Source organism: Podarcis melisellensis, assembly GCF_964234715.1.
Source record: "Podarcis melisellensis genome assembly, chromosome: 10".
NCBI lineage: Eukaryota > Metazoa > Chordata > Lepidosauria > Squamata > Lacertidae > Podarcis > Podarcis melisellensis.
In genome coordinates, this window is record NC_138542.1 from 22,943,502 (window position 1) to 22,957,840 (window position 14,339).

At 44.4% G+C, this 14,339-nt stretch overlaps 1 protein-coding gene across 1 annotated transcript in view; it reads right to left on the reverse strand.

Annotated features, from left to right (window-relative positions):
- Positions 1-4,505: 4,505 nt before the first annotated feature.
- The window catches only part of TES (testin LIM domain protein), a 28,136-nt gene continuing 18,302 nt past the window's right edge, over positions 4,506-14,339 (reverse strand). Inside the window, exons 5-7 of the mRNA XM_081929016.1 lie at positions 12,043-12,258; positions 10,217-10,375; positions 4,506-6,153 (exon numbers count right to left, since the gene is read on the reverse strand). Coding sequence (XP_081785142.1) covers positions 5,962-6,153; positions 10,217-10,375; positions 12,043-12,258 — 567 coding nt within the window. The 3' untranslated portion in view covers positions 4,506-5,961. The remainder of the gene's footprint in view (positions 6,154-10,216; positions 10,376-12,042; positions 12,259-14,339) is intronic.

The window sequence follows — 14,339 nt, forward strand, 5'->3', positions numbered from 1 at the left end:
GCAGAAAAACCATCCTGAGTGTTCACAGTTTTCTTCATGGCTATTTAATACAACTCTTCCCACCCACCCTTCCTCAAAGGAGTATTTACATTGTGGTGCCTCCTAAGCAGCAAGAGCTTTACAACTATACAACAGCCCAACCCTCGATATAAGAGACACAGTGTATTCTTGAAATATGTACTAGTGTACATTTTGTTACCATACAAGGCTGCTCTGCATTCTTGCTGGTAACCTTTTATTGCCTCCTAAGTTTTTCAGAGCTCTGCCAAACATCTTGAACTTCACGGAATGATTACAAAGCTTCGTAAATATAAGCTTCACATTGTGCTTTGCCATTCTGTGCTTGAAATTGCACCAAGTATTTAAAGGAGAGGCAGGAATTCTCTTTAATTTGGTGGTCAGGAAATGGGTTAGTATGTTAGTGGAGTTTTTAAATATTTTTTCCCATAGAGGTATTAAAAAAAATACATTGTTGTTACCACCTCTCTGTTAAAAATACTTCAGCTACAAAATTAAAGGATCTGCATTTGAATCCCTCTTCTGTGGAACACTCTGCCTTCTGACATCTGCACCTCTCTCTTACCATCTGCTCCCTGCAGTGGTTTAAAAAGTACAGTGGTACCTTGGTTTAAGAACAGCTTAGTTTATGAACAACTTGGATTAAGAACGCTGCAAACCCGGAAGCAGGAGTTTTGGTTTGTGAACTTTGCCGAACATGTTTCACTTCCTGTTGAGTGTGTTCCATCTGTAAATTGAGTCCCCCACTGCTATGGGAAAACGCCTTGGTTTAAGAACGCTTTGGTTTAAGAACGGACTTCAGGAACGAATTAAGTTCGTAAACCAAGGTACCACTGTATCTGAAAAAAAGACAACTCTTCTTCTGATGCCCCGACCTCTAATCTCTGTGTTAGGAGTGAGCCAGCAGTAAATAACACTGTGCAAGTTGGAGCTAGTCCAAACAGTTCAGTCAGTAAAACTTTCAATCTCAGGATTGTGGTTCAAGCCCCACGATGGGCAAAAGATTCCTGCATTGCAGGGGGTTGGACAAGATGATCTTTGTGTGTCCCTATGATTCTAACTCTTTATTAGCAACAACAGGATCTGCACTGGAGTGTCAGGCCTAATGAGTACAGCCGTTAATCTCCAATAGGTCTTGCCCTCATGAAGCAGTTTCTGAGACTGAAGGTCCCCGCCTCTGAAATGCCGCTTACGTTCCCTTCTCTCTAGGGTTCCCCCTCCCCAAGCAATCAGAGATTGTCCCTGCATATAGCCAACCTCTCTTCTATGCTTTTCATGCCTTTTCTGGTTCTGGGAGACAAGGGGGAAGGGGAGCTTGTCAGATTGGGAGGGGGAAGACACCTCAGCCTCTTCACAAGCCTGACCCACCTATGCTTCATGGTCTCTCTCCTCCCACCCTCTTGCTTCTGCCTCTGAATCTGGACTTGTTTCTTCCACAGACTCTCCCAGCTCAAGCTTCTGACACCTCCTCTTCACAGTCTTTTCCTCCTTCTTCCTCGGACTACTCATCCTTGTCCCACCACCACTCCCTGGGCTCTGAGCCTTCTTCCCCTGGTGGTTTTCCCACCATTCCTCTGCATCCAGCCAATCCTTTGCTTTCATTTCATGTCCCTTCCCTCTTTGCTTATGACCTGCATGAGTGGCTCCCAAACTTTGAAAGCCACGGACCGCTTGAAAATTTCTGAGGGTCTTTGCGGACTGCTTGATTTCTCTGCCTGTTGTAATGCACAGTGCTAGGTGCTGTGAGGTGTTTTTTTATTGGTCCTTTTATTTCTCATAAATGGCTATTTATTTCTTGTTTATTGTATTTCACACACACATACACACACACACCAAAAAATAAAAAAGCAATAAAATACAATTAAAAATCAATATGGTTATTTAGTGTGATGGATGTGAGCCAGTGTGGATTAGTGATTCGAATATAGGGTAGCTCAATTCTCCACTTGGCCATGAAGCTCACTGGGTGGCCTTGGGCCAGTCACTGCTTCTCAGCCTAACCTTCCTCACAGGTTAAGTTACAGGATAAACATCCTATAATCTTCAGAAGAAGGGCAGTATACAAATTAATAATAATAATAATAATAATAATAATAATAATAGGGTTATTTATTATAGGGTTAACTCTGTTTTCTGTCTATGTATGCAACTATTTTTTACGGGATGCAGGTGGCGCTGTGGGTTAAACCACAGAGCCTAGGACTTGCCGATCAGAAGGTTGGTGGTTTGAATCCCCACGACGGGATGAGCTCCCGTTGCTTGGTCCCTGCTCCTACCCACCTAGCAGTTCGAAAGCACGTCAAAGTGCAAGTAGATAAATAGGTACCGTTCCAGTGGGAAGGTAAAGGGTGTTTCCGTGCGCTGTTCTGGTTCGCCAGAAACGGCTTAGTCATGCTGGCCACATGACCCAGAAGCTGTACGCCGGCTCCCTCGGCCAATAAAGAGAGATGAGCGCCGTAACCCCAGAGTCGGCCACGACTGGACCTAATGGTCAGGGGTCCCTTTAACTTTATACAACTATTTGAATACTGACCAATGTTCTTTAAAATGCAATGCATTCTACGTGGGGCTACTTTTGAAGCCGACCTGGAAACTACAATTAATCCAGAATGCAGCAGCTAGACTGGTGACTGGGAGTGGCCACCGAGACCATATAACACACGTCCTGAAAGACCTACATTGGCTCCCGGCGCATTTCCGAGTACAATTCAAAGTGTTGGTGCTGACCTTTAAAGCTCTAAATGGCCTCAGCTCAATATACCTAAATGAGTATCTCCACCCCCATCGGTCAGCCCAGACACTGAGGTCCAGCTCCGAGGGCCTTCTGGTAGTTCCCTCACTGCGAGAAGTGAGGTTATAGGGAACCAAGCAAAGGGCCTTCTCAGTAGTGGCGCCCACCCTGTGGAACCCTCCCTTCAGTTATTGAGAAAATAAATGACTATCTGACTTTTAGAAGACATCTGAAGGCAACCCTGTTTAGGGACATTTTTAATGTTTGATGTTTTATTGTGTTTTTAATATTCTGTTGGGAGCCAACCAGAGTAGCTGGGGAAACCCAGCCAGATGGGCGGGGTATAAATTATTTATTTACAGTGGTACCTCGGGTTAAGTACCTAATTCGTTCCAGAGGTCCGTTCTTAACCTGAAACTGTTCTTAACCTGAAGCACCACTTTAGCTAATGGGGCCTCCTGCTGCCGCCAGACCCCGATTTCTGTTCTTATCCTGAATCAAATTTCTTAACCTGAAGCACTATTTCTGGGTTAGCGCAGTGTGTAACCTGAAGCGTATGTAACCTGAAGTGTATGTAACCTGAGGTACCACTGTATTTATTTATTGTTATTAAAATGGTACAGAATTTTCCAGAAGCCGTTTCTGGTGTCCAGTACAGCGGTACCTCAGGTTACAGATGCTTCAGGTTACACACTGCGCTAACCCAGAAATAGTACCTTCGGTTAAGAACTTTGCTTCAGGATGAGAACAGAAATCGTGCGGCAGCGGTGCAGCAGGCCCCATTAGCTAAAGTGGTACCTCAGGTTAAGAACAGTTTCAGGTTAAGAATGGACCTCCGGAACGAATTAAGTACATAACCAGAGGTACCACTGTAGTCATTTAGCATCTTTTGCCCAGTGTGCTTTTCTGGATGAAAAGGTTTCATCAAGCTTTTCTTGAGAAATAAGTAGTTGTGAGTCTGGCGTATCTTGGGATAAATTACACCTGAGGCCTTAGCTCCTTTGAACTATAAAAGCTACTTTTACCTTTTGTTCCCGGAAAGCTTGCAAAAGAAGAGCCTAATCTTATTGTTAGCTTCTGAGTGCCTAGGTTTTCAGATGAATCTCCTGCAAGCACAAAAGAATGCAAAAATAATTCTTGCATTGTTAGCTGTTCAGAAAAATAATCACACCTTGTTTCCTCTTGCAGCTAACGACGTCCGTTGTAAAGGTTCCATTTTTATTACTATTCCATTTTACCAGAGCCAGGTGATACAAGACTCCGAAAAGTGCTATCGTTTGAGCAATTCGAAGTCTCTGGTTTTGTTTTGCCTCCCCCTCCCCCAGCAAAAGTAAGAGAACTCTGCATGGATGTAGGACCCTCACCTCTTGGTAGATGTGTGAAGCACCACGCCTGGTGCGAGAAGAACACGGGAAACCTACTAGGTATGCCTATTTCTGAATATATGTATTAAAACCACTGAATCATTGCCATGGGTCACATTTGCTAACACCACATACCCTCGAAGAGATTTTAATGCAAAGCTTCAAGAAACAAATTTACAGAGCTAAGAGTCTAATGCCCAGTTTTATCCAGACAGGCCATTAAGCACTTAAATCTATGGAAGAGAAAACACTGGTTTTCTTCGCAACTGTATTATCGAAAGCTTCAAATTGGTCAGAGCGCTTTTTTTTTTGTCTTTGAAACTATCACCCCCTTCTGGAATAGCCTTGCCATTACAGTTACCAAGAGGCAAACGAAAGATTTCAAGCTAGCAAACCGTTTGGTAAAAGTTTTATTTGAGAGCATGAATATAAGTTTACACATTTCTTTAGTCTTAGGAGAGTTGAATGGAAAGAGTTTGCATAGTTTACAAAGCCAAGAGCCCACATTCCTTTGCTTTGTACCTTCTTACATTCATTATAAAGAAATTTCAGCATCGCAATAACTGCACTAGTTTGCAAGCTGCCTTATACAATATCAAACCCATTAGCCTATATACTGTTTGCTCCGGGGTTGACAACCTGTGGTCTCCAGGTGTAGCTGCCCTGTATTAGAAATCTCATTCATGGGCAGAGGCACCGGCAAATTTAAATCTTTCCTATTGCCTATAATTCTGGACAATACATAAAATGAAGAGACAAAATGGACACACTTGATAACAAGCTTGATTGAAAGAGGACAGAGAAAGAGGCTCGGAAACTTCAGATTAATAGAGAGCAAGTCACATTCTAAGCACCAAAAAGTCCACAGCTGCTTTTTTAAAAAACAACAAAACAGTTTAAACCTAACAAAGAAGGGAAAGTGTTTTAATGCAAATATTAAAGGTTGGAGCCAAAGCTTTGGGGCATTTGCTTAAGATGCTCAGTGGAAGCAGGAAGGCTTAAAAATATTTATTTCTGCCTAATTATGTTTGAGGGCTGCTGTACAGAATCAGCAGGCTAACAAATATGATCTGTGGTTGGTCTTGTAATGCTTCAGGCTGAAAGTGAGGAATTCAGATGTTTGAATACTACTTTGCACATTCAAAATCTCACCTCAGATATGAAGCAAGCATGTCAGGAAAAGGATTCTAGCTTAGCATTCCCCCCCATATATTGTGGTATTTGTGAGATTTTTTGAAATGGTAGAACCCAAAATATGTGGCCTTCTATTTGTTGCTAGACTCCAACTCCCATCAGCTCCAGACAGCATAGCCAATGGTCAGGGATGAAGGGAGTTGTAGTCCAGCAACATCTGGAGTATGGTACAACATTTACAACAGTGCTTCCGAAACTTGGGTCTCCAGTTGTTTTTGGACTACAACTCCCATCATCCTTAGCTAGCAGGAACAGTAGTCAGGGATTATGGGAACTGTAGTTCAAAAACAGCTGGAGACCCCAGTTTGGGAAACACTGATTTACAACATACCAAGTCATTGTTTTATTTTTACACAGTTTGTTTAAAAATGTGTATAAAAGAAGACTTTAGAGCATCTAGTCTTTGAAATACACCAGGAATATCAGGCTCCCTATATGTGAGTAACATTTGCAACAAGTAGTAACAAAGTAGTAAGAATACAGAAGCGCTGGAAGTACTTAATCAAAAGCTATCAAGTTAGAAATGTTAAAAAAAATCTTTGGAATTTGCCATTTAGTACGTTCAATTTTGCTTAAAAAACCACCCCAATACAGTAGAAATGCAGAGGGTTCTGAAGTAAAGCGAAACTTGGCTTGATCCGGGTTCTCTTCCCATTAGGACATCATCTTTTTCTTACATTCCACCGAGCAGAAAACCATTCCTTCTACCGGCATAAACTTCTGGCCAATGAGACACTTGCTGCAACAGGAGCACAGAAAGCACTCTGTGGTGGCATGCCAGTTGAAATTGTTGTAACTCACACGTTGAACTTCAGGGTCGATAGCATTGTGGCAACCCTGGCAGACCTAGAAAGGAGATGAGAGAAATGAAAAATGTGTTTGTTTCCACCTTGATAAGACAACGAAACCCAGCATATTCAATACAGATGTTATGACTTCGGCTCAGCATTTGAAATTCGCCAGGCGCATTTTGCACCAGGCTATCGGCCACTTAAAAAGCAGAGACATCACCTTGCCAACAGAGGTCCGTATAGTTAAAGCCATGGTTTTCCCAGTAGTGATGTATGGAAGTGAGAGCTGGACCATAAAGAAGGCAGATCACCGAAGAATTGATGCTTTTGAATTATGGTGCTGGAGGAGACTCTTGAGAGTCCCATGGACTGCAAGAAGATCAAACCTCTCCATTCTGAAGGAAATCAGCCCTGAGTGCTCACTGGAAGGACAGATCGTGAAGCTGAGGCTCCAATACTTTGGCCACCTCATGAGAAGAGAAGACTACCTGGAAAAGACCCTGATGTTGGGAAAGATGGAGAAGGGGACGACAGAGGACAAGATGGTTGGACAGTGTTCTCGAAGCTACCAACATGAGTTTGACCAAATTGCAAGAGGCAGCTGAACAGAGGAGTGCTGGTCCATGGGGTCACGAAGTGTCGGACACGACTAAACAACAACAAATTGCCCACTTGTGACCAAGTAAAGATGCCCGGGTGCCAGGATGGTGCCTCCACCACCTAGAGGTACATGCCTAAGGTTCCTTCAACCTTGACTGTTTTCACAGATTGGCAACACATCCTATAGAATCCTACCTGTTATATTTTATCTGCACAATCAGAATGATTTTCAGGAACCAAAAAATTGCTTTGAAAAATATGACTTTCGAGTCGTCTTGCCCCAAAATGACTAGGGATTCTGTAACCCTGGTTTAAGGAGTCATTTGGCGCCTAGCTTATATATCCGAGTTTTTAACACTGCTTCAGTTGTAACATAATTTATCACGATGACAACATTACTCAACATCCTTGGTTTCTCCTTTGTGCCTTGAAATTGCCTGTGGAATGTAGAAAAGGTAAAGGCTGAGGACTGGATTTCCCCTCGCAGAAAGGGATCCTCTGCAGGCAGAAAAGTCAAAGCCTACTGTTTGCCCATTCTGTGGATCTGGCCTGTTCTTCCTTGAGGCAAGAGCAGCTATACTGAGTGCTTTCCACAGGCCTCCACTTGGTGGCGATATTGTGCAAACTGCGAACACTGTACTGCGGATTGATGAACCAGCCTGTCTATCCTACAGGTGAGGAGCCGTCAGATGCAAATTCCTACAGTGCTAAAATAAGCACACTGAAAACTCACAGGGATGGATGCCTCGTTGAAGGATCATGAAAGCAGAGAGAAATATATTGATAGCAAGTCTACAGACTGAGTTGAACCACCTATTCATAGAATCATAGAATTGGGAGGGACCACAAAGGCCATCTAGTCTAACCCTCTGCAACTCAGGAACCTTTTGCCCACCTTGGGTCTCAAACCCAGGATCCTGAGATTAAGAGTCTTATGCTTTACCAACTGAACCATCTCATCTCTGCTTACAGGTAAGTCTGTACATATATACTGGACGATAGCCAATGTTAGTCACGCTCAGATCTGACCCACAGAAAGCAATAGACTTAAGTAACTAGTCTAATAAATTTCAGTAGGTCTGTTTTGAGTATTACTTCATTGGATATCCCCCACCAAGTCTCAACAACCCTGCTCTTCCTTTCCAACCAGTTGTTAATCAGCATGGAATGATTTATTTTACTATACGGACCTTTGCCAACAAAGGTCCATATAGTAAAAGCTATGATTATCCCAGTAGTGATGTATGGAACTGAGAGCTGGACCATAAAGAAGGCTGATCACCAAAGAATTGATGCTTTTGAATTATGGTGCTGGAGGAGACTCTTGAGAGTCCCATGGACTGCAAGAAGATCAAACCTATCCATTCTTAAGGAAATCAGCCCTGAGTGCTCACTAGAAGGACAGATCCTGAAGCTGAGGCTCCAATATTTTGGCCACCTCATGAGAAGACTCCCTGGAAAAGACTCTGATGTTGGGAAAGATGGAGGGCACAAGGAGATGAAGACGACAGAGGACGAGATGGTTGGACAGTGTTCTCAAAGCTACCAGCATGGGTTTGACCAAACTGCGGGAGGCAGTGGAAGACAGGAGTGCCTGGCGTGCTCTGGTCCATGGGGTCACCAAGAGTCGGACATGACTAAACAACAACAAATGGAATGATTGTGCCCAAAAGAGCTCCCATCTCTCTGGCATGCTAGTTTTATACATGCAAGACTTTGCGCTTCTTGTGTTTTTGTATGGAGGGTTATTCAATTATGCAAACTCCCCCCTGCAGTGGTACACTCACTGCTTCATCTACTGTGAGAACAAGGCCACCCCTTTTGCAACTTCTTAAATTCTGCACTTCTCTATTTTAATGTGAGTCAGTGAGTGTAAGATTTTCCCCCCAAAGTTCTTGGGGGGAAAAGAAATAGATGCCGTGAAGAAACACAAAGAAGTGTTTTCCAGTCAGTTCATTTCAGATAACGGTCGGAACAAGAGAGGAGACAGAGTGTCCTGATGAATAACTGCTCTATCAGTGGGAAAGCTGAATTTAAGAACTACAGATTAAGAAGCACACACAAAAAAGCTAAGCGAAACTACAGACAGAAAACACTCATTAAGAGAAGGGAAAACCAAACAGGAACAATAATAAATAAATAAATAAAGCTACAAAAAGCCACATTGTACGTAGAACAAAGGAAACCCAGGAACCCAAATGAGGAAGTAATTAACTTTGGACTAACTGGTGCAGATGCTAAACAATGTTTTAAAAACATTTCATTCTTTGACAATGGATTTTAAAGAATAATATTTATAAGACTGCACACTGAGATACTCTCCTGGTGGTCGTGCTGTGTGGACTTCACAAGAAATACAACGGCTGTCCACGATTTTGGACAATGCAGTGAAACTGACAAAAACTTCAGTCTAGAAGATAGCAGGAGAGTCACTGCTCTATGAAAGCATTAGACAAGGACAGTTGCCCCAGGGGTTTTATACCCAAGGTACATTAGGTCTATTCAAATGAAATTAAATCCCAGCCCCCTGTTGTTTTCTGTCTGCATTTATTCAGGCACCAGAGCAAAGTTTGACATGCAGATCTCTAGTACAGTTAGAGCACTGGAAGTCAATAATGATTCCTTCGAATCGAGGGCGAGCAGGTGCAATGAAATATGAACATCATGCTCTCCCACTGGCCTAAACTAGCAATAGTACTTCTGCATTCTGCAGAAATCGCAAGTGATGGAGGAGCACCCCTGGAAGCTCATAAAAGAGCCATAAAAAACCCCACGTCTCATGGGAATGATCTGGGAAGGAGACACAGTGGCAAGGTCAACTTTGGTCAAGCAAAGGGATAGTTTACACAAACTGCTCAAAGTGGTCAAGGATGATGCACAAAATCTTTACTTGAACTTGGTTGCTCTTCAACATGCAGGACAATGACAAGAGGATAGGGTACCTTTATACAAACTTCCCTTCCTTATTAGCGTAATCTCAGTTTCCTACTCTGGAACAAAACGGGAGTAGCTGTGTGTCACCAGCACATTTCTGATATTACCAGTCTTTTTGCCTAAGCTGGCCATTCCCAAGAGTTTGTGTGTAGATGCTGAACAAAACATGTGATAAAAGAAGTGGACCTTGATGGTGAATGAATTGCTTACAGGAAACACTATCAAAGACAAAACATTGGGTGATATTAAACCAAGTTGGATTCAAGAGTATGCATCAATAAATCAACATCCTTAAACATTGACATTAACATTGCAGGGGGTCTGGGCTAGATGACCTTCAAAGTATCTTCTAACTTGACAATTATATGACTATGTTAGGTCTATTAATTTCATTAAGTCTACTCCGATTAAAACTTAGCTGACAACCACCAGGCTGGGGTGGGGCATGGATAAGCCAGTAGTTTTTTGTTATGGATAACAGTGTTTTAAGAAACCACTGTTCTAGGCAAGATATGGGAAAGCACATCTGGGCACATAACTGTACATAGTAGTTATGCGTCACAGGCAAATCATGACTCTCTTACCACGGCATGATTCTTCACGTAGCACGGTTTGCAGACAGGCTTTTCGTTTACCATGACGTAGATCTCCCCAGCCAAGACACAGTCGCAGTCAAAGCAACAGAAATGTTTCAGATGCCAGCTTTGACCTTCGGCCTGGGTGTACTCATTGCTGAATATAAGCTGAAGGGATACAAGGAAGGGAGGTACACATTCAATACAACCACCCCGGTATTTTGTTCTAGAATGCTAAGGAAACACATATTTTCGGCCATATGAAATAGCTCCACCGAGCATTTCAGCTTGTTGCTTTCATCGTTCCGTTCCCCACCCTTTTCACCAGGGCCTCTTGGAGATCTCTGTCAAAAGCAGCGAATGCAAAAAAGCAGAGATTTGACTCTCCCAGAGAAAAAAGGAATGGCTTGTTGGCTTCCCATGGGTATTCTGTGAGAACAGGATGATGGACTAGATTAAGGTTACCTGACGTCCCCATTTCCTGGGGACAGTCCCTGGATTTACAAATCAGTCCCCATACAACAGGTGGCGCTGTGGGTTAAAGCCTCAGCGCCTAGGACTTGCTGATCGAAAGGTCGGCGGTTCGAATCCCTGCTGCGGGGTGCGCTCCCGCTGCTCGGTCCCAGCGCCTGCCAACCTAGCAGTTCGAAAGCACCTCCGGGTGCAAGTAGATAAATAGGGACCGCTTACCAGCGGGAAGGTAAACGGCGTTTCCGTGTGCAGCTCTGGCTCGCCAGAGCAGCGATGTCACACTGGCCATGTGACCCGGAAGTGTCTCCGGACAGCGCTGGCCCCTGGCCTCTTAAGTGAGATGGGCGCACAACCCCAGAGTCTGGCAAGACTGGCCCGTACGGGCAGGGGTACCTTTACCTTTACCTTTACCTTTACCCCATACAAAATCTATTGAAGTTGAAAACTGTCCCTGGATTCATTGAAAAAAATCTGGTAACCTTAGACTAGATGGGCCTCTGGCCTGATGAAGAAGGGATACTACGTCCTTATGAATGCCTTCCAGGTATTGAGAAAATGAGGGTAGTGTACAAACAGTGTAAATGGGACACAAAGAAAGAGGCTCCAGGGGTTGTGGCAAACCCTCGACTGGAGGACGCACAAGCTGAGCTACAGGTAAAAGGAGTTATAGCTCCTGCACAGCTCGGGACTAAGAGATGCTGGTGAAGTGCTCCTGAGCAAAGCTCAGAAAAGAAATCTGGGGGTTCAATTCAAGCTCACCTCAAAAGGAGAAGCCAGCTTTAGAAGCTGCCAAATTTATTTCCCCCTCAGATTAAAAACCAGAGCGGGAAAAGAATGGATGACTTTCCCATCCTCTCTGCTTTGGGTAATGGAGTCATGTCCCTGATGTATACTTTTTAAGCCAGGTGCTACCTTTCACTACCATGCCCTGCTTGTTAGTGAAATCCTAATGCTGGGCTAAATGGACAGCAATGGAAGAAGCTACATACAGAATCAGGCCATGGGTATATCTAGTATAATCTATAGCAGTGTTTCTCAAACTTGGGTCGTTGGGACTACAACTCCCATGATCCCTAGCTAGCAGCGCCAGTGGTCACAGATGATGGGAGGTGTAGTCCAACAAGAGCTGGGGACCCAAGTTTGAGAAACGCTGGTTTCTACAGGATTTCAGGCAGGGATTTCTCCCAGCTCTTCCTGGAGATGACGGGGATTGAACCTAGGACTTCCCATGTGGAAAGCAGATGCTCTCCCGGTGAGCTATGGCCCTTCCCTTGGTCTGGTCAAAAGGCAGCAAATCTTTACAAGCAGGTCTTTTCTCCATGGCCACTTCCATGGATGCAGAGCAGAAGGGGGACCTTGCTTACCTCATCGCAGCCAGCGCAGCGGGGCTTCTCACTGTCACAGTAGTGTCGGCCACAGTACAGCTTCCCATTCTTCCAGAAGTAGATCATATCCACAAGGAGCTCGCCGCAGGTGCAGCAGACAAAACAAGCCGGATGCCAGAGTTTGTCATAGCCGGCCCGCTCGGCGTAGACAGCCGGGTCCCCTTCCTTCATGCTCAGTTTGCACCGGAAGCAGCACTGCGAGGAGGTCAAGGGATTTTAAAGTTTATGTAGAGAGCTTCTCCAGACTTCCACTTACCCCACTGTGCCAGAAGTGCTTTAGTTATGCTGGTTACATGATCCAGAAAGCTGTCTGCAGACAAACGCTGGCTCCCTTGGCCTGAAACTGAAGATGAGCACAGCACCCCATAGTCAATTTCGACTGGACTTAACCATCCAGGGGTCCTTTACCTTAACCTACCCCATGGGAAAAACCCAATCTTGACTGCTAAAGCGGAGCAAATGTAATTCAGATTTCTGCAGATTGATGTTTGCTCCAACTCAGTGCTAAAAAGTGGGTTTTCCCAGGGAAAGCAGTGAAGGCAAACAGATCCGTCAGACAAGCCTTTTCACAGCAAAAACTATGCCTAAGGCAGCTCACAAAAACCCGCACATTGGCACCTGCATATATAACATTTGGGGGGGATAGAGGGAACCCAAATGCACAATACAGTTTGTGTCTCATATTGATTTCACATCATTGTGAAATCACCTTTGCATTTTACACATCAGTACATTCAAACAAGGTAAAACAGTGCCTAATATAGGCTTAATGTATGGCAAGGAAAGCACTAAATGAAAACCAACTGCCCCCAGAATAAATATGTAAATATAAGGTTAGATATGCTAGTCCTGGCCTTTCGGGACCCCAAAAGATCACAGCAGCCTGGCTTAAATACAGTCCAGTGGGGGTGGAGTCTTCTCAGTAGTGTGGAGTATTCACAGCCAGCTCCTTCTAACTCAGTCTTATAAGTAATAAGTGGATCAATGCTGTTTATATGGCTTAATACTTTCTGCCAACGGTAAGTGAAGCCATGAGATGTCTGCCTTTGTATTTATTAGTTTGATTTCAAGCAGAGGCCTTTCCTCATTAAACTTAATTGGGGATGCCATCTCCCCCCCCCCCCCCGCCGCCGGCTTCCACTTAGGAGTCCCTCCCTCTTCATCTCGGGAGTTTTTTCCTTTTCTGTACGGTTCGTCAGTTTTCACCTTGAAAAGAAACCCACAACACACTGCTTCTTCCAAGAACTAATGGCTCTCGTTTAAATATAGCAAGACTCTCCGGCCATCCCAAGAGACAAAAAATATTGATCTTCATGCAGGTACTAAATATAGCATTTTAGATCTCGGTAGAAGCTGCACGACTGTCATGTAGATGATGGAGCAGGCTTGCTCCAGATTGAAGGAGAAAACACATGGGTGGAAATTAGGCAGGCTTTGCCTAAGTATTAAGAAGAAACGTCCCAAGGAGAAGAGCTGTTCAACAGAGAACCCAGCTGGTTCAGGAAACAGCGGGCCCTTCATCACAGGAGAAATTTAAGCAGATGTCGGACATTGCAGGGGGTTGGACTAGAGCACCCTTGGGAGACCCAACTCTACGATTCCATCCTTTTTGGGATGCTGTGACTGCAAGATTCCTTCACTGAGATGTGGGGCATAGTAGATCAGGCTGGCTTGTTGTGGTCCAAGGGATGAACTCGTGACCAATCCTCCGAGGGTCACATGCCCATGTTGGCTGTGGCCCAAAGTAGGCATGGTCACTACCCAGCCAGATGGGTGGGGTATAAATAATAAAATTATTACTATTATTGCACACTCTTGAATGCACACAGGCACATGCACAGTGCTCAGGTGAGCTGAGAGGTGCGTGCATGCATTACCACTCACTCCCCAGTCGCACCATGACCAACAGGGGGATGGACAGGTTTAAACTGGCTTGCCTACCCTGTGCTAAGTTCCATTTTCTTTTCTTTTTGGAGCCACTGCCAAAATCATCTGGGGTGAGGAAAAACTGCTGGGTGGAGGGGAATCATGCTTCTGAGCTGCAGTTAGCCACCCCTGGCCTAGATGGTGTCTGAGGTCTGTCCCAGCTCGGGGATGCTATGCTTCTATGTCAGTAGAGCACAAGACTCTTAATCACAGGGTTCGAGCCCCACGTTGGGCAAAAGATTCCTGCATTGCAGGGGGTTGGACTAGATGACCCTTGTAGTCCCTTCCAACGCTACAAATTTTATGATTTCCATGTTTCTTTACCCAGGAGTTACCTCCATGGCCCAGAA